Source organism: Parambassis ranga, chromosome 3 (assembly GCF_900634625.1).
Source record: "Parambassis ranga chromosome 3, fParRan2.1, whole genome shotgun sequence".
NCBI classification, from domain to species: domain Eukaryota; kingdom Metazoa; phylum Chordata; class Actinopteri; family Ambassidae; genus Parambassis; species Parambassis ranga.
In genome coordinates, this window is record NC_041024.1 from 21,944,281 (window position 1) to 21,965,972 (window position 21,692).

At 39.9% G+C, this 21,692-nt stretch overlaps 1 protein-coding gene across 3 annotated transcripts in view; it reads left to right on the forward strand.

Annotated features, from left to right (window-relative positions):
* The window catches only part of phkb (phosphorylase kinase, beta), a 76,082-nt gene extending 69,529 nt beyond the window's left edge, over positions 1-6,553 (forward strand). For 2 of the 3 annotated variants that reach the window (XM_028401227.1, XM_028401226.1), the window contains 6 exons: positions 2,669-2,874; positions 3,329-3,463; positions 3,851-3,980; positions 4,344-4,451; positions 4,591-4,731; positions 5,057-6,553. In XM_028401227.1, coding sequence (XP_028257028.1) covers positions 2,669-2,874; positions 3,329-3,463; positions 3,851-3,980; positions 4,344-4,451; positions 4,591-4,731; positions 5,057-5,194 — 858 coding nt within the window. In that variant the 3' untranslated portion in view covers positions 5,195-6,553. Of the gene's footprint in view, positions 1-1,461; positions 1,553-2,668; positions 2,875-3,328; positions 3,464-3,850; positions 3,981-4,343; positions 4,452-4,590; positions 4,732-5,056 lie in introns of all 3 variants that reach the window. The other variant, XM_028401225.1, reaches the window with a different exon arrangement.
* Positions 6,554-21,692: the final 15,139 nt, after the last annotated feature.

The following is a 21,692-nucleotide window of genomic DNA, read 5'->3' on the forward strand; positions in this document are numbered from 1 at the left end:
CTCTTACCATTAACCACCACAAAGGGCCGACTGTTATTCCTGATGTTTTGTCATAGCAACACTGCTTCTATAAGGCTGGCTGTATACTGCAAATGACATAGAATTTGACTGTAAAATTAGGACAGTATAAGCAAGAGCATCAATGCAGACACCAATTACAAGCCATCCTAGTAAACATGTTAGTGTAATGGGAGTAAACACTCAACATTAACTACTAAGTCAGTAGTTAGTAGTTATTTATAGTTTATTGGCCAGTCTTTGTAGGTGTAAGTATCTTTGGACAGTTAGAAAGTGGTCCACCACAGCAATGATGTCATCATTACTGTCCTGAAGAGCACTTCAGTTCACTGCATTCAATGGATTCATTCCTCCAAATAATCCATTGTGTTGCTTTAACTTTCTACATAATCTCAGAGTTGAACATCTCCCTCACCCCATGTACTACATGAGGCTTTCCTTGTGGGTTTCCCTTATCATAGAAAAGCCAGGGTTGGAAGTTACAATATTAGTGGAGTGTCACAAAAGATTATTAATCTCATAATTCGTTTTTGTATGTGGTTTACTGCTGGCCTGACTCACAAAAACGGACCAAAACACAGTACAGTTGATTTGAATTTATGTCATTCCGACTGACATGACAACTTTTATTGTATACTGTGTTATTAATTAAGAGGATTTTAGTGAAAATATGCCTGGAGGCTTTTAAATTTGGTTTGTTTTTTCAACTGGGAAACAGCATCAATACTCGCTCCAATTTAGTTTCTCATTTACCTGACATGGTCCAGGAAGTGAAGCTTGAAATAGGTTCCCTAACAAAAAGCATCAGCGGATTGACACCACATTATGGCTTCTAAACATTAAAGCTTTGTTACATTTTTATATTTACTGTGCTCGGGATGTGTCTGTGAATTTCTGCAGGTCTATTTAAGCACTAAATACCTCCACGCACACAGCAGACATTTATCTCCAGCGTATAATAATAAGAAAATGTTTTGATTTGACTCATTATATTTCAGAATCCCAATAATTAGATTATTCCATTTGTTCACCGCTTCTGTGGCTTTACCTCCATGTGTGTGTTTCTGTGTGCTGATGTGATTTTTTTCTCATAGGAATCCTGCAGGCAAGAGGAGACACAGTATAAAATTCTGAAATTAGTGAACATTAAAACATATTAGGATGAGCCAGCCTTTGTTTTGGGGTTTAAATTATTATATTATATTGTATAGTGGAAGCTGGGGGCCCTTTTTATTTCTTTGTATTTTTATTAAACCTATTAATAAAATGCAATGATGCAAACAATACATTCTGGACTGAGGCTGCTTAGAATTTGAGGAATTCTTCGGCTTCTCCAATTTCTACAAATGGGGAGGAAAAAAATGCAGTATGTTAAAGTCCTGTAGCTGTTAGCGCTCATCTGTCTTGATGTCAAGAATGCTCTTTTGTCTTTTCATCCACTAGGTCTGTTGTCCGTCTTGCTGCCAGTCTCTTAACTAAGCTAGTGGACAGCCTTGCTCCCAGTATTACTAGTGTTTTAGTGCATGGCAAGCAGGTAAGTGGACACACAGACAGGAGGGCCTGGGTAGGAGTGTACAATTCCGATGTTTTCGAATCGAAAAAAAAAAAAATGTTTGGTGGCATGATGGGAGAATGATTTTAATGTTCACTGATTCTATAAAAGAAAAAGGGAAAAAAGAAGCTCCTCATGCTGTTATCCTATGGGAATCGCTTAGAAGCAGCCGCATGCTCATATCCCTCATCACAGCTCACCTGCACTGTGTGTATCTAAAGCTGTAGTCTGCTGTTGTGAACACCACAGAATACTAATATGCACTGTGTCCACATCTCTAGAAGCACTCCATGTGATGATTGATATATATATATATATATATCGTGACCCATGAATTTGTCAACACTCCCTCTCTCTGGATGAGTTTTGGGGCACATCCTTTCCTGTCAAGTGTTATTCACAGATTAGCCTCCTCTTGAGAGTGTCAGTTATCTTGTTTTTTATTTATTTATTTACTCTTCTGAACAGTTTTAGGCATTTCATTATGCTGAAGTAGCTCAAGGTGTGAATCTGCATATAGATTGCCTACCTCAGGGAACGCTCCTCTTGATGGAAAAAAAGAAAAAATTCAAATTTGAGTCGGCTGTGTTCCTCTGCTTACAATAACAGCCCAGTTGGGCTTATATATATTTTTGGTCTCATTATCTTGTTATTGAGATCCAACAATGCACCCCAAGTCTGTCATTATAAAACTTTTTTTTTTTTTTCCGCTCAGTTAGAAGCAGTTCAGATGTAAAGATAAATGCTGGGCTCTATCATCTGAAGCCAGGGATAAAAGTCTGTCCTCTCATCAGTGAAATGGCTGAGGTGTAATTTTCATGAGATGGCTTCAGAAGAAACAAATATAGAAGTGCAATCTGGAGATCTGTAGGTTTTTTTTCTTCCCCCTTTTATGTGACTCTGGGAGAGGAGGCCAATTTTACTGCGATGGAACAGAGATACTTGTAGGAATTGCACCTTTGAGGAAGTGATGTGCACATACCATACTATGCATGTACACACTTTCCACACAAGTGCTGCACTGCAGAAAACTTTCTAACTGTATGCTGTTACTCCTTTTCATCTCTGGGTGTGTTTGTGTGTGTGTGTGATTACCAGGTGACCCTCGGTCTATTTGGGCATGAGGAGGAGGTCATCTCTAACCCGCTGTCTCCGGGGGTGATCCAAGGCATCATCTACAGCAAGTGCTCCCCTCACGGTGGGGAGCGGGAGGCTGTCCTGCAGCAGGAACTGGTCATCCACATCGGATGGATTATCTCCAACAACCCTGAGCTGTTCAGCGGCATGCTCAAGATCAGAGTCGGGTAGGACAAAGTCATGTCTTAAAGCAAAATGTAACTCAAATTAGACATGTGTCTCTGTTCCATTAACATGACAGAAATGACAGCATCTTGCTTGTAGTTCATTAATGTAGTTTGTCCAGTTGTTCATTTTAGCGGTTAGCTAGACTGCTAAAATGTTAAGGTTTTGGCTCAAGAGCTAAAGTAAATTGTTTCAATTGTTATCCATCATAGATGTACTAACAGGACAAATGTTCTATATGAGATAGGGTCTGCAGCCCTAGTGGCCAGTTTTGGAACTGCCACCAAGACAATCCCCCTTCCCCCTGCAGCCTAAAACATCTTCAAGGAGCATTGTTATGAAAGACATGCCTGCTTCTCTTCTGCATTGAACATGATGTATGTGTGCATTTCTACATTGGTCCACTAGGTGATGCTGTGGTTGTTAATAGCACGTGTGTATTATGTGGAATTCCAGATGGATCGTTCAGGCCATGAAACATGAGCTGAAGATCAGGGCAGGAGACATGCCTCCCCAAGACATCTACCAAATGTCTCCCAGTGACATTAAGCAGCTCCTGCTGGATGTGCTGCAGCCGCAGCACACTGGCAGGTATTTACACACACACATACACACACACACACATACACACACGCTATCAAAAACATCATCCACGCTTTCTCTGCCTCTAAGCTCACAAATCTGCCTTTGAAGAGACCATGCCTTTATCTTAATGCATTTACTTCTTGTATAATCTTTTTAGTTTTTAATTATTTTATCTTGTGTCTTGTCAATGTTCATATCTTGTTATCTACTGCTGCCACAACCCAATTTCCTCTTGGGAATTATTAAAGTTTTATCTTATCAGATCTAATCCCATCTAATACACACTGACTCATAGACAATTTCCTCCAGCATGATGGCTATCATCAGCATTGAATTTCGCCTGGTTTCTAAGGCTGGGTGAAGCAGCTCCTCCTCCTTTTTTTGTGTCCTCAGGTCTTGGCTGAACAAACGTCAGATTGATGGCTCTCTGAACAGGACCCCTCTGGGCTTTTATGACCGTGTGTGGCAGATCCTGGAGAGAACCCCCAATGGTATTGTGGTGGCCGGGACTCACCTCCCACAGGTACTTATCTCTATTGACGCTGCTGCTGATGGAATACTATGACCCATGCTGTTTACAGGTGACAGTGTGCAATGTCTCCCCTATATATGTTATTTATTGTATGTTTGTTTTATTTAGTGATGTGTTCTTACATATATCTCAATGTTTTTGTGTTTGTGTAGTATAACATTAATTAATGCGACTGGTTTACTGTAACATTGTGAGTGGGTTGGCTTGTTTCAATGCTTTATGTGCCATTGAGGATCCCCAGACCACAACAAACTACATCTTATAATGTGTATAATTATTGATGACTGATAACTGATTGTGAGTGATTTCATGTACATCGTCATCATCAGTTACAGCAGTTTTTTCTCTCTGCAGCAACCTACTCTGTCTGACATGACCATGTATGAGATGAACTTCTCTCTGCTGGTAGAGGACACACTGAGGAACATAGTCCTGCCAGAGTACAGACAGATTCTAGTCGAGGTAAAATCACCAGAGAGTGGCGCTTAATTTAATTTGTCACCTTTTGTATTCATTCAAACTCATGTTTTAGGACTCCTGCAGATTAGTTCTATAATCTATAAAAGATGACAGTCTTCTCCTCTGTTCCTTGTGTTAATAGTTGCTGATGGTGGTATCCATTGTGCTTGAGAGAAACCCAGAGCTGGAGTTCAGTGATAAGGTGGATCTGGACAGCCTGGTGAAGGAAGCCTTTAATGACTTCCAGAGAGACTGCAGCCGCTTTGAAGGAATGGAGAAGCAGGTAGAGTGGCCTCCCCTCAGGCTGTCAGGTTAACTGATACTACACCATCTTTGAACATGACCACAGAGCCTGCCTCAAAATTAGAACATCACTTTTCTAAATTGATGCTTAGAATAAGGCTGATCTTTTGACCCTAGCTACACGATAATAATTTAACTACAGGTTTCGTGTGATTAGCAGGTGGCTAGTACAGCCATTTTCCAATTCATTACAAGCTAATTAGATTTGGGAGATTTAATCCTGTCGGCTCATCCAGACTCACTTCTTAAGCTACCGTGATGTTTTTTTTGTTTTGTTTTTTAAGAATCTGTTGTGTTTGTCCTAGGATGACATGGAGGTATTCTACAATACACCACCAGTGGGGAAGAGGGGCACTTCCAGCTACCTGACCAAGGCTGTTATGATCCAGTTGCTTCAGGGGGATGTCAAGCCCTGCAAGGACGACCCATGTACTGTTAGTTAGATTTACAGCGTTTTGACCTCTAACCCCAGGCAGCTGCAGTGTAGCCATCAGAACAGCACCGCTTCATGTCCTTCACATGTATTCTAAGATAACCTCTAGCCTTTCCAACATTTCTTTAGCAGCACCCTGTCCAGTTGCATGTGTGGGTTTTCAAAAACAATAGATCTGCAGTCTGGGGCCTCAGAGGTTCAAATACAAACTGCTCATCACTAGGTACTAACAGGCCACTCACAAATGAAGACTAGGATTCCTCAAGAATCACACATTATACTGCACATTGTTTTAAGACTTACTGCACTGTGTTTCCCCATTTGTTCTTAACTTAGACACATACTGATATTGATATGGTTCTTCCTTTATTGGTGATGACACTTAGCTAGGACCCACTAGCAAGTATGGTCTGGAAAAAGTAAAAAGAAATCACAGAGGTGGTAAAAGTTTGGACATGCTTAGCTTAGCTTTACATAAAAGAGTAGTCTGATCTATGTTAAATGTGGCTCCATATTTAACATATCCCTTATTTCTCTTTAACCCCAAAATGTCTTTTTTTAGTTGTTGTTATATGGTTAAAGTGTGTGTGAAGTGATGCTGCTGTGAACCAGATGTACCAGTTTAAAGCTGTACATCTCAGCAGCAATGATAGGCTTACATAGCAACAAGGCCACACTGTATCATGGGAAATGTCTTTCTCATAATGGTGTATTTGGCTCACAGGGGCCTTAAACATGACTGATATGTCACCGGAAATAAAAAGTGGACATTCTCTTAATATTAAATGTAGGAATATTTTACCGAAATGTAGCCCGACCTTAGAGGTGAGGCCGCTGTGCATAATATACAAATGGACTTTTTTTAGTGACTAATTTTATTCTACCCTAAATATTTACATGTCAGAGTTAGGTGCTTGTTGTATTGTGTTGAGTTTTGTGTCCTCGTACCTCTACGCATGCTGACTCTGGTGCATGACAGTAGGTACTCTTTACCACAGGCATTGTGATGGTTTTTTTTCTGAGCGTTATAGGCTACAAAATAGTCTTTTTGAAAGGTCTGTTTTGCATAATAGGTCTCTGCATGACAATGATGACTTCTCATCTGAAGTCCTGGGATCGAGCACCCTGTAGAAATTGCTGTTTTGTGAAACAGAAAAAAAAATTGCTACCGTGATGAAAGACTTATTTAAGGCGTGCCTCTCTGAATATCATCACTGTGATGAATCCGCCCAACTTGGTGATAGTGTGTTTGAGTGTGTGTGTGTGTGTATGTGTGTGTGTGTGTACACTGTTTTGGCCTTTTCATTCAATAGAAGTATTTTTAACTCACTGCTATAATTTCAAAGAATAAAGATGGAAGCTAATAACATTCTCCTCTGTGTTACTTCCTCTCAGGTTCATATTCTGAATGAATAAATACTTGTCATACCCGCCTCTGTTTATTCTACAGCTATGCAGCAAAAATCTTCCTTTCCTTGGATAAAACTGCAGGAGAAATGAAGCGTGACTGCAACACCCTCGAGTGGTGTGTTTGGCATTGTATCCGATCCTATGAGTGACGCCCACTTGTGTTGGCCGAACCACTTATCAGTGTGCATCTCACCACTGTGCTGTTTTGCAGCACGGACTGACTGGCAGAGAGAGAGAGAGAGAGATGTGCAGAGGTGGGCGAGCACCAGAGGAGAAGATAAATAAACTGTGCTTCGCACTCAATATATTCAAATCAACCTCGCATGCTGGTGTAAGGAGCCCCTGCATGTCTTGTTAAATAAATCTCCTCTGCACCAAGACAAATCTGAAAGAAATTAGCATTAAGACTCTCTGAAAGCTTTAATGTTTGTTGCTGGATGGTAATACTCTCTGGAATATGAGACAATGTTATATCTCATTTTTAAATAGTCCAGTTTCTGATTCCTGATGATAAATAACAAAAAGACGCTCACCTACTCACTAATCAATCATATTTAAGAGCATTTTCTTGATGCACCATCAGTCCACTAGGGTGCAGCAGAGTTCAAGAAATGGATTTGAAAAAGCCTGGATTTTCAAATAAACAGTCAACATAGGGGAAGAACACACAATGATAGTAAGGCACTAGTTCTTGGATCATTTGCTATGGACTGGACTCCACAAGAAAATCACTCCATATTGATATGAATATTGTTATTAATAGTCTCAAATCAATGACGTTTATACATGTTTACAAGATGTTTTCTTATGCTGCTGTGAATGTTTTCACCTCTGAAAACATGTTTGATTTCTTTGCTTTGTTTTCTGACCAAAGGGCACACAGGGTGAGCAGCCTGTGTATTGTTGGAAAAACAAACATGTGGTAGCTGGCAAGAGGCCCTGCTGATTGGCTGAACGGACAGGTAGGAGTAAAACAATGGGTCCCCTTTATACTAAATTTCATGCCAGGCAAACGAGAACACTGTCAACTGATTAGATAATTGCAAATGTAGAAGACATAAAGAAGATACCACAAACTAAGAAGCGAGAAGATGTTTCTTCTTTCTTTTATTTTCTAATACATATGTCATCATCTGTTGCCTATCCCACAGTGCTGCTGGCATACACTTCTCTGAAATCATGTTGTCTTCATGGAGATAACCGTTATGGAGCATTATCACAGATGACAGACTTGTGCGGTTTGCTCCGATTGACTGTTAAAACAGAGGAAAATCCTCCCACGGCAGCGAGCACAGCTTTCCCACATCTGCATCTCACACCTCCTGCCATAAATACAGCAGGGCGTCCGCCGTCTCCTCCCTCGCTCTTATCTGGATTTGAGATGTGAGTAACTGTCAGACTGTAGATAAAATGCCCACAATAATGTGTTTACTCTGCAAGCAGCCAAACCAGATGGGAATTTATACAGCTGTTCCACAGGTGGTTGTCACCCATAGATCATGAATGCATCAGTAAATGCTTATAAAAAAAAAAACTCGAGTAACAGAGAGTAGAGAAATTTCAAACCCTTTGACATAAAGTTCTGATGTAATGTTTGTGGAGCAGATTGTCTTGAAGGGCAGCAGTAGCACAACAGTGCATTGTTGTTCTCTGAAAGACTTTGCTAGTGTTATGACACTGAGGCTGCTGCAGCATCATAACTTAGCATCTGTCGTCAAGAGAGCCAAGGTGACATGCATCTGTCAACATCTCATATTAGAACTGGCAGTGAGCCCAGACATGCACACAATCAGCAGCACTGTTTTGGCCATACTGTCTCTATGTTAAAGCATAGATACAGTTACATATGTATCCAAAATGTAGAGTCCATTAAATTAGCTGAAAACATTTAGCAGACTGGATGGTTTTATTTAACTAAGTCTTAGGGCAAACAAGCTCAGTACTTGCCCTTTTTCTGCTAGAAGGCTGAACAAAATAAAGAACCAAATGCAAGTGTATGAATCCATCTATCTGTTGTTTCCAATACACTGACAGCTACCATTGATCGTGCCTCTACACAAATTTCAAGCCTGACTGTCACTGAACACAGCATAAGAAAAATACCTTTCTATTAGATATTCTGTGCACTGTAGCAGTAGAGGTTGTGATGGCAATGTGTCAGTGCTGGTACAGTTTACTTACACTGTAGTCAGAAAACATGCACTTATAAGTGCAGTTTGAGCAGAAACATGCATATTAGTGTCCTGCTGCAGGTCATGCTACAGGGCTCTGGCAGTGCTCCTCCTGCTCCTCCTTGCACAAAGGAGGAGGTAGCGGTCCTGCTGCTGGGTTGTTGCCCTCCTACGGCCCCCTCCATGTCTCCTGGTGTACTGGCCTGTCTCCTGGTGTCTCCTCCATGCTCTGGACACTGTGCTGACAGACACAGCAAACCTTCTTGCCACAGCTCTCATTGATGTTCCATCCTGGATGAGCTGCACTACCTGAGCAGCTTGTGTGGGTTTAGACACCACCTCATGCTACCTCTAGCGGTGAGAGCACTGATAAAATGCAAAAGTGATCAAACATCAGGCAGAAAAGATGAGAGCAGAGAAATGGTCTGTGGTCAGCACCTGCAGAGCCTCTGCTTTATAGGGCTTGTCTTGATAACTGCCTCTCATTCCCAACAGCAGCTGAAACTGATTCACAATCAGTGTTGATCCTAACTGGACAGGCTGACTTGGAGTTACATTGTGTTCTGTAAGTGTTCCCTTTATTTTGTTTGAAGAGCACACACACACACACACACACACATATATATATATATATATATATATATATATATATCCTTAAGTCCAGTTGCCTTGATTAAACTCTTGGACAGAACATGACATGGATGAATGAGAGCATCCACAGACATACTAAACAGTGTTACTTCTCTTTGACTTTCTACACCACGATGCTTAGGATTCTAAACCAATATGCTGACATATATTTATGTTGACAGCTGGTTGACTGCAGTGTTTTGTTTTGATTTATGTTATTTGTATTGATGATGACTCAGGATGTTATTATTTGTTGTTTATTTATTGCTGACATACTAAAATTCAGAGTTTGACTACAGCACCTTTTGACAGGGTTTGTACATCATTCTGTTTTTGGGAGTGTGTGTGATTAACAACAGTTGGGCGGATTCTCCCACTCATTCACTCCCTGTCTGTCTCTGCCTGCCTGAATTAAGCAAGTGCAAGAAAATGTAGGTGAGATTAGTATGAACATGGCAGTTGATGCATGCTGACAGAGGATGACAAGAGGAGGTGATGATAGTGGAGGAGGACGGGATCTGTAAGGTGGAGGTGGCTGACACACAGCGTGACAGAAGGGAGATGATATTTGAAAGATTAGGAGCAGGAAATGAGAAAAAAAGACGTGAAGGATGTTCGTGTCTGACCACATGCGGCGTGTTTATCTCTGCAGCAGCAGTGGATCCAGACGATGGAAACGTGCAAACAGGCAGGAGGAAGTACCACATCCCCTGACCCTGTCACAGAGAGAGAGAAAGCCCTCATAGCAGGAGGCTGACAGAAAGAGAGGAGGAGGAGGAGAGAAAGGGAGTGTGGGACTGGAGGGAATTCAAGCCAAGACAGAAGCCTGGAAAGCTGGCCTGCTCCTCTGTGAGTCAGGGAGGATGTGGTTTAACACACTAAAGTAAATGTTATAATGGAAAGAAGAAGACTTGAGACACGGAGGAGGAATCTAATTCTGTAGGCTTTTTGTTTCATGTTGAACAACTGTTGTAGGAGAATTTTAAAAAGTGCTTTATTTGATCATTACTAAGTTTAAAAATATTGCACAAAAGCCCCATTGTGTGTGTTTTTAATGAGATTTTTTTTCACATTGATAAAATTAGATTTTTAATTCTGAAGAATGTATCAAAGACACATCCAAGAAGCACAAAAACCTTTAAATATTTGAAAGATAAGTCAGATGATGAATAGCTTTTTAAGTCATCAAGGGTAATTCTGCTTCATTTTATATTATGCAAATATAGTAGTAGAAGTAGTAGAATCCATAGATGCTAAATAGCCCCAATGATGAAAACACAGCAAGGAGGAAACAAACTGGAATCATCATCATCAGCTGTTTTGTAATAAAGGCCACTTTAAAATAATATTTCTATTTAAAAATATCAATAAAGTAGTGATGAACCCCAGCAGAACGCAAACACTGTCACAGAATACCACAACAATAATAACTGTATCAATATTTTCACTCTCTCAAAAAGGACATAAGTAATTAATCCAAGAAATGTACAGTAAAATTCACATATGATAACAAACATGTCCAAAGACACAGAACAGATATTTTTTCTTACATACTTTCTTCATGGTCACATTAAACCAGCATAATACAAACAAACATGTCCTAACCTTTGCCTCTTTCTGTGGGCAGAGCAGCTGTTTTTACATGCAGCAGGGAGAGGGCAGCTGACCTTCCAACCTTTTTCCAGAGGTAAATAACCAAGCTTACCCTCTGACCCAGGTGGTCACCCACAGGGCTATGCATACAGGAGGATGAACAACACATCAAACTAGGAGTAAATATTCTGTCACAATATCTAGTTTTGTTTTTATAAAAGCAAATCAGTAACTTAAAGACTTTAATTAGACATTTTTCTGCACAGGCTGGTGAGCCCTGCAGACACTGTGACTGGTGCTAAAACAAAGGAAACCCTACCTTGACCGTACTGTAAGTGCCTCCCTATAAATCAGTGTCACCCTGAGGCAGGTCTGCAAAGCTATCTGTCTTCCCCAACACCCACCAGGAGGGTGACATGCAGCTTCAAGCGCCGTAACATCTGCTGGTGTCATGTTGGTTCTTGACCGGCACCTTTAGCCTATCATAGCTGTTTTACCTTTACTTCTCCTCTTTTCCTCATCCTCCTTTATCTCCGCCTGTCAGTTCAGATTCCTTCTGTGCTGTATATATATATATTTCTGTTTGAGGTGAGATAACATTTTACTGATCCCTGTGGGGAAACAGACTCAAGCAGTGTCAATAGGAAAAGGAAACTATAATAAAAAAGTAAATGTGGTATTTTTTTGACAGTCAGAGACAAGAGCTGTCAAAAATATTACTTTGTTGATATTTTGAGTGATATTTGTGTGCGTGCATGTAGTGTACTCTGCTGCTTGTACCCACCTTAACGCCAGGAGATCAAGATAACACATATCCTTGATCCCTTTTGCAGTACCAAGGAGGTCCACCAGATGGGGATAGACGGCAACAAATGGAACAAACATGGCTGTCCTGTTCTTCTCCATGGCAAGTAACAAAATGACACACTAAAGCTGCTGTTCATCTAATAATCAACACTGATGCAAAAATAAACAGATAAAAACAATATAGTTTGACATACAACATGTTAGACAGATGATTGATATCCACTTTGAGCATAAACACATAAGCAGCACTGTGTGGTGCAACTGTTTGTCATCCAGTATTTACACAATATTTAGGAGTGTTACTGTGTTAACAAGGGGCTCTTACATGCTTATATAATCAAAGACTGTTTGCTATATCAATTTTTGTTTCATGATTTTTTTGCTCTTGTTGGCAGTGTATCTAAAGACTGTGACATGCTGGCTGTAATCATTTTGCAGTAGCACATTGACCAATAGGAAAATGGCATCATTGCTCTGAGGCAGCACTTTATCCAGCTCTGTTAATATTGTACATTGAAAGTGATGATGGTAAAGTTACAGATAGCCTTCTGTTGTACACCCAAAGCCTTTAATATTCAGATTCTGACTGGGTTATATCAAGGGCTCTGGTCCTACCGTAACACATATGGCCATGTGATTGGCTGTGCCTTTCCCTGCTGTCACATGTGTGGCTACGTTGGGGGCAGCACCAAATATGATAGTTGTTGTCCCCACCAATGTCAAAAGTAAATCTATGTTCTTGAAAAATACATAGCCACCTGCTGACCAAGCAGCAACTTTCTTGATTTTCACAATTGAACAAATATTGAATTTTGGGATGATGCACTCTAAGTCTTCAATTTGACTGGGTCTTATTGTTGGGTTCATTGATCATTTTTGGTGAAAAGACTTTCCCTCTTGCATTAATTGTTCTTCAAGCACATTATCGGATAATTTATAAAAAAAAAAAAACACATGTCCTAATTTTATTTGACAAACTTTACACAGACACAGGGTTCCAAAACCTGCCATACAAAGTACTAGTTGCCTTAGAAATTGCAAAATAAACTGATTCTTCAGTTTTCACTGGGAGTGGGAGACAAATGATTTTCTTCCTTCTCTAATGAATACAAGCAAGTAAGAAAATGAGGCACATTTGCATCTCTTGCTCTGCCTAAAGTTTTAAGTACTTTAATTTCCTGGTCCTGTGCGCCCTGAGAATTGTCTGCTGCTAATTGGTTCCTTAGTGTGTATCAAAAGCGTAGCTGTTGTATGCATGCTCTAATAACGGCTTCATTATACATTTGTTTTTTTTTGTTTTTTTTTTTGCAGTACACTTTTGTTGGTTTACAAAGCACTGTTTGCCAACAAGGGTTGCCTTGAGGCAGCAGGAATGCTATGAATAACTGATGAAAGGTCCATGTTTGTACTCGGGTTGTACAGCTGCCTGTACGCTGCCAACACTGTGAAGCTTCTGAATGAAACAACAGTACAAATGACCAAATCCCCCTGTGAACTTCTTTTTCTTCTTTTATTGTGCAGCTCTGCCAATTAGAACAGATTAGATCTAATGAGCAGTTTATTTTAGAAAAGGTTGGATTTTGGTTTATAGGACAGAAAGAAGAAAGAAAGATGTCTCTGTCTAATTTTCAGTTGCATATCATTAGTTCAGTGTGTGTGTGTCCATACTTGCAAAGACAGTTTGAACTTTGAGCCACAAACACAAGTTGTCATTAACACCCAAATGGTGTTGTGTGTTTGTGTGTGTGTATGTGTGCTGCTCTGTGATGTTTATTTCTCATCACTCCAAAATGTTGATATATTTTCCTGTGAGTTATTCATACTTTTATATTGTTTTGATGTGAGCTTTTGATCTATTACTTATTTTACCCTATATCACAATGCAGAAGGAAGTACCCATGTTGAACTTAGCTCAACCCAAGGTCCATTTATGCTGGCACAAGGATAAACCTCTCAATATCTCTAGTCTCCACAATAGTAAGTAGTGGATGGGTTTTACTCACTGCTTGGTTGGGCAACAAAAATACTTGTGCATAGTATAGATAAAGATCAGGGTTACAAGATGTCCCACATGTGAATCAAATGTAGATTCCATTCATGTGGGTAGGATGGTGACAAGTTCTGTCCCATTGAGGACATTGTGTCACAAGAGTGCACGAAGCAGTGTCAACACCAGTAACTACAGGCCTTAGAAATTCTACCACTACAGTTGTGTTGGATCAAATAACCGACAATGCAATGTAGCTACATATTAGCTTAAGATTAATGTTAAAACTAAAATTAATGGAGCTGAAATACTTCACTGGATCTGAGGCTTAAACAAAATAAAGGTTTGGAAAGAACTGATTAGATTAGTGGAGGGTGACTGCCCACACCTAAAGCCCAAAGAACATCTGTGGAGAAATGTTTTGCCACTAATAGTTCTCATCCTGCGTGATGGATGAGAAGTGAGTATTTTCACTTTTTTTGTATATGTGCAAAAAATTTGGATCACACCAAATAATATTGTGTGCAAAATTGATTTGATTTTAAAGTCTGTGTTTTTTCAGGTTTTCTCAGTGCATATAGACAAAAGTGCCATTGTGTTTTTTTTATGTGGTATTGAGGTTCTGGCACCTTCTCTGACTTGTAATCTAAGATGAGACTAGGCTGCCTTAGGTTTGATTTTCTTTAAACAACTGTTCTCCAGGTTGACAGCAGGTAATGTGTGTGTGTGTGTGCACAAAACATGTTGATGCAGACGCTTGGGGTAAATGAGGGGAATTCTCTTTATCAAGGAGGATGTAGACAGAACTTTACACTTCACACTTGAGTTTTGTTTGGCCTCCTAGATCATGTTTCTTATTCATCAAACGATTTCTAATGTCCGATCCTTGTATGATTTTCTGTAACATGGATATGTACAATGGAAATATTTACTCATATGCACATCAGCCTGTGTGGTATAGCAGGCTAAATGTTGGAAACTGGAGAAATGCCTACAGTACATATGTGTATGTTTCTGTGTCTGAAATGATGAAAATTGCATGGTTTGATGTTTGATGTGCTGGTGTGTGTGTGTGTGTGGGTGGATGTGAACGGGTGCGGTTGCCAGAGCGCCCTCGATCCATGTAACCTCTCACCGCTGGCGCTCCACCTTTAACAGAACTTTTACAGAAACATATCTGTTCCTGCCTTCTCAGTGGCGAGGAGCTCTGGCATAAGCTCATTATCAGTATCTACTCCTGCAACAGAAAATTAGTGAAAGACCCAGGGGCGAGGGATATGAGTCTGGGCGTTAACACTCCCACTGAACAGATTGATTGTTAAAAAAGCCACGCTGTAAAACAGAGTGTAAACAGTCATTACCCCGAGCGATGATTGAGTCATAATTTTCACAGGGATTTGAAGAGATATTAGAGGTGGAAGTCTGGCATATTTAAACTCAATCCCTGGTTACAGTGAAAACAAATGTGTAAAGATTTGTAAACTTTGTGCTGCTCAAGACCCAGCATGCCTCCATGTATACAGTAATTTAATTAGGCTTGCTGCAGGCGGCAGCTATAGTTGAAAGGAAAAGCAGTGATCTGAGAAAAAAGTGCTCACCCTGTTAGATGTACTGTCAGCAAGCCATGTGAGATACATGTTAAACCTGCAGATATAACTTACACAAACACAGAGTAGGTGCAGCTCCTTCACTTCCTCACATTAAAGACTGTGAAGTTATAAAGATTAGGAGTAATACGATGAACTCTGTGTGTGTCTCTGTGTTTCCTTAAAAACCATTTTGCAGCCCAGGGCAATTTTTTTTGCTCTTTTGCATGCTTTTTTGCACTAGCAGTGTCCATATATTACATAAAACCAGTGAGTTAATTTCAGTAAGCTTTGTTTTGTAACACAAAAATTTAAATTTTGGAGTAAAATGAGGTCAAAACAGTGATTTATATTTTTAATGTGCCAAATTACAACTGTCTACTACTAAATTTGACGAAGCAGATCAATGCACAACAATGCAACATGCCCAAATGAATGGCAATAATGGCCAGTAATACATAAATACATACATTAGCAAAAAAAAAATAAATGGTTACATTTGTGCAGGAACACCAGAATGGCACATATGGATTTCAGTCAAACATTATTTGACCAACATATTGTGTATGTATTTGTGTATGTATCTGACACCATTTTTGGCTACCACGGTGACAAGTCCTGCCACTACAGCACATATGCCATGCATTATTTACATATGTGTGGGTGCGAAAAGTATTCAGACCCCCTTAAATTTTTCACTATTGGTTATATTGCCTATATTGCATATTGAAACTGAACATTTTTGGCATTTTTCCAGATGTATTAAAAAGAAAAATTGAAATATCATGGTCCTAAGTATCAGAGCCTTTGCTGTGACTCTCATATATTGAACTCAGGTGCGTCCATTCCTTCTGATCATCCTTCAGATGGTTCTACACCTTCATCTGAGTCCAGCTGTGTTTGATGATACTGATTGGACTTGATTAGGAAAGACACACACCTGTCTGTATAAGACCTCACAGTGGGGATATCCTGGACGAAAACCTTCATCCAGGATATCCCCACTGTAAGAGCGCTCAGGACCCCAGAGTGCTCAGGACCCCAGACTGGGCCAGAGGTTCACCTTCCAACAAGACAATGACCCACAGCACACAGCTAAAATAACGAAGGAGTGGCTTCACAACAAGTCTGTGACTGTTCTTGAATGGCCCAGACAGAGCCCTGACTTAAACCCAATTGAGCATCTCTGGAGAGACCTAAAAATGGCCGTCCACCAACGTTTACCATCCAACCTGAGAGAACTGGAGAGAACATTTTGGAGGCCCGAAACGGCTGGAAGGGTCGGCTGTTAAACACAAGACAGCCTGGCAGGGAGTGCAGAGAAAGACACACACTAAATACTTGAGGGAAGGGGAAGACAATGAGACACAGGTGAAACACATTAGGGCGGGCAGGTAATCAACAAGGAGGGAAAACCACTAGAAATTAAAACTGACACAGACACAATGGGACCTTCAAAATAAAACAGAAAAAAACAACCAGAAACACATCACAAAAAACCCCAATCACACCAAAATAACCATGAAACAAAGGGTTAACTAAGAAAACAAAACACAGGATCATGACAGATATATATATACAATGGCTGTTTCAAAGTCCTGTAAATATTGACCTGTTTATTCTGATTTCCCAGTATATATGTAACAAAAATTAAATGAAATAAAATTATGTGAATAATAATATTAACCTAGCTAATCTTAATGATTGGTTTCCCCTCATTATAGAACAGAGGACTGAAAAAGACCCAGTAACTAGCTACATAACTAACAACCTATGTTTTTTAACAGTTGGACAAACCTGATTTCATAGTGACAATAACTGTTAAGATCCTGTTTTTTCTCTGCATCTTTATAAACTTGTGTCTAATATGCAAAACGGGCTAACCTTCCACAGTGGTTTGCATCCTTGCCAGCATCAGGCCTGAGATGATGTCACGTCTCGATCTGGAAGAGTGTGTTATTTCGCCTCTACACTGTGAACTCAAAGAAAAAAGAGTGGTGGAGAAATTCAGCTGAGCAACAGAATGGCCACTCATTCACTCCAATCAGGGCGGAAAATTGAGGGACAAGAGACCCCTTCCCTGCTGGACTTCCACCCAACCCACACACACACATATACACTTGCAGATGCACACACACTTGCATGATGACTGGCTTCCTGTGGCCCTGGCAGTAGTTGAAAGTGGTTGGTGGGATCAGACGAACCGAGTTAGGCCTCTTTTGTAACAGATGACTAGAAAAAAGCCGCGTCACCACTCTGATGCTCCCCGCCGCTCCAAGGCATGGTTAGTGGGGCTTGTCAAAGCATGAGCTCATATGCGTGGCGGTTGCTCTTGTTGTGATTATTTACTGTTTCTGGTGTTTGGTTGCGCTGACATACAGTTTTCTTTGTGGACAGGGGTGCAGATCAGAAACCATGAAAAGTCTGCAGAGCCACCAGTGTATCTGTGGCAGTCAGAAGCTATTACTGTCAGGTTTGTGTGATCCTTTAGAAGCAAGAGGCTGCTATTGTTCTCTGCTTAGAGAGACTCACTACTGTCCTGACTAGTGAAAGAAACAAATGAAAATGTGTCTTTCAGGCTAGTTATTTACTTAACTAGAAAACTAGATGTCATCCATTACTGCTGTTGAAAATGACATGTAAATACATACAACAGGGTTTCAGGATGCAGGTCAGCCATACAGCCCACACATTCAGATCAGGAAATGAGTGCAACATTGTGTTTTGTTGCTTATTATACTGTAGCCTACAACACAAGGGGTTAGTATCCCAGCCGTCAATGGGTGAGTCAACATCCTGGACAGGTCGCCAGTCTATTGCTGGGCTAACACAGAGAGAAAGCCAACTCACGCTTATGCCTACGATCAATGTACAATCTTTTGATTAGTATAGTATAGTATAGTATAGTATAGTATAGTATAGTATAGTATAGTATAGTATATATATATATATATATATATATATATATATAATGCCTGTTTAACCCTTGTGAACCCTTAAGAACCAATTTTGTTCTTTTTTTCCCTTTTTAAATTATTCTAAGATGAATCATATGAAAATGTATGAAACGTGGATTTAGTTTTGTCATTTAAAAAAAATAAATCAATTTTGATCCTGTTGTGGGAACATACTGAATCCTATTATTATTTGTCTTGCCTTATTTGAGTCAATCTTACTAGAAATGTGTACAAATAGATACGAATTGCACCTGAAAGTTACTGTTTGCAGCCACAATGTCTCATATTGTGCCTGGTGGAAGTTGAAGGACACTTTGGGGAACCACTGAGACCTGTGTCAGACCTGTTCGTGTGCTTCTCCCCATGCAGCTGCTTGTAATAAACTGTGACTTTTCAGTGATCATTTCGTTTCAGAATCATAATTTTTTTGCCATGACATGCCATTATACAATCTAATCCTGACATGTTTTAATGCTTTCCTAATGTATACCTAATATACCTGAGCACATGGCATAAAAAAAAACATAAAAAAGCATTTTAGGTCCGATGACCCCTTTTAAAAACAACAATAGTTAGACAAAGTGCTGTACATTAGGTCATAAAACCATAGAACATACAGTAAGACCAAAAATATAGACTGATAAAAAGCACACTGAAGAAATAAACAAACAAACAAAAAAATACTTTGCATGGTGAGGTAAATTCCAAAGTATAATTTGGATCTAACAAAGTTTAAACTAAATGTCTACATATCTGTTGTGAAACACATGAGAATAGAATATCAAGCATCAGCCTAGGTTAGCTTAGCACCTATGAAGCACATGAACAATTTATAAACACGTTGAAACTGACAAGGATGTTTTCTCATTTCAAATGTAAATACACTGCACACACACACACTAACACACACACAAACACACACAGTGCAGTAGTAGGTCTGACACCATATATCTGTGAAGGTGGCAGGATAAAATAGTAGCTACTGCCTGCATCACTGCCAAGTTTAGTTTCTCTCTTATATGAGCTGATGTTTCTTTTACAGCTGCTTTCAGTTACATTATGGCTTCCTTTCCCTTGTCTCAGAGTCAGAGGTCTCTTATATCAAAAGAGGAATAATGTGCCATTGTCACAATGATAGGTATATTACTTTCATTAGTCAACCCCCATGTAAGATTATGAAGAAAAGTGTATCTGACTTGGCTGCTGTGTGTATGAATGAGCCTCAGTTCTCTGTCTCTTTGATACTGACATTAAATCACTTTAAGCCCAAACCACTGGAGACATGAAACCTCCCACAATGTAGTAAACCTGTAAATCCTCAGCGGTTCAGTCCGACAGTAACTCACTGAACATCCTCTGAATTCCCCCTTAAATCTAAATTAAAATGTGTCAGGTTTTATGTTCAAGTACTTTACATCAACAAGGGCAAATGGCAAAGTAATGAGTACATGAAAAATGGTCGACATAATATTTTAACAGTATTTTGCTATTCATGAGTGTTTTGGTGTCTCATGCAGGGCTGGGAGTGTTGGCTGTGGAATCTTAATTGAGAACTCATCTGTTAAATGTGCTTTCACAGCTGCCTCGGAGAGGAGCATTAGAGAGATTTACAGGTGACAAAAATACATTTATCTTCTTCTAAGAAGATACAAATTCCCTAAATCATACAGGATGCAGTGTAATCCCTCTCACGCTGGAAACCACTCTATCCGTTCTTTATATGAACATAAAGAAATAAAAAGATGAACGTTATAATTACCAACATGCTGAATTTTCAGGTAGCTACATGAATACATAAACAATAAAAAACTAACCCATGGTTTGAGTTACAGGTCCTTGAGTGTTTATAGGCTTATGGTACCACAACACTCGTGGTGGTTTAGATTATTGTAAGTAGGGATGGGAAGATTTCTGGTATAGGCTTCATGCCCTTGCATATATGGCAAGCCTCTAGGATCATATGTGCACAATAAAATTCTTTTTTGGCTTTTAGAGCAGGATTTAACAACTGTGTTGTACTTACGAAAATAAAATCTGTTCAGGACAACGTTTCCATAAGGCCTTGGTGTGAGTGGGCAAGACAAGACAAAAAATAGATCTTTAAATGCGTACTACACTGTTGTTGCGGCACTTCTTGTTTTAGATTCTTCTGCACCTTCCTTTTATGTTCATATTTGTCAAGCAGTGAGGACGTTGGGCAGCTTCATCCACTGTAACAGCAATTTAAAGAAAGAAAATAATCAAACAACGTGATGTTTTTGACCCCAGGAGTGGTGGTTGGGATTCATCAATGTCATTTTGCTTTTGGATCCATTTGCCACTCCTTTGGCCCTGAGCAAGCAACCTCAGCAACAAGAGAAGCATTTGTGTGGAAGTTGGACTCCATTGTAATTTGTTTCTTTTTTTTCACCATCCTTTGTTTATTGTTGAACAAGGACCTCTTGGCTATCACACAGACTGTTATTTATTTTTTAACCTTTAATTGTACCATGCTTAATTTTCCTCAGGAAGTCGTACCCAGTCAGAATCCATTGCCATCCTTTTGAATACCACGTTAAACATAGACTTTATCTTTGGCAATTTGGGGTGAAGACTTGTACCGACAGTAGTCGGGTAGGTGTTTTCTCTGGTTGCGCTCCATTTGGTTTTACTGACACACTGGGAAATGGCTGGGTGGTTGTATGTATCAGCTGATGATCAAAGAGGCAGCAGGAATGTGGCTTAAAACCTTGGGAATGCTCGCTGTTTATAATTACATAGCAAGTAAGGCCCTGTTCACACCTTTCATCAACTTGACTCTTCTCTTAGGCAGGTGGACTGAAAGAGGACTACACGTCAGTTTGTATTCACTTTTGTGACACACTGACACATTTGAGTCAACCCCCCCCCCCGGCCTTTGAATTTTCCTCCTTGGTCCAGCTTTTGTGCATTCACACCTGTACTAAGAACTGTCTACTTGTGATGTGCCTAGAATAGAATGAGTCTTTTTTGGTGCACCAAAAGATCTTTTCAGTGTCCCTTTTGATGCAAATAAGCTGTCCCTGCTGACACATATCTACGCTCAAAAATGATGACAAAAAAAGGATTTTGCATAATTGGGGGGTTTTAATATAACCACCAGTGAGGGCTAAAGTCAAGGCATGCTGAGCCAAAAGAAAAATATAAAAGTACTCATTGTTTACCATGCTTTTGGTGGACTAACAGTTGGTGCTTTGTTGTCCTGCCACACAAGCCTTCAATTCAGGTTGGTAATTTGCAAAACACCACATCCATCCTGCACAAGATGTACACAAACACACACTCAGTGTAATTGAGCAGAAGGCTCAAACTGCATCTGCCAAAAGTGTATAGCTATAATATGATGCAG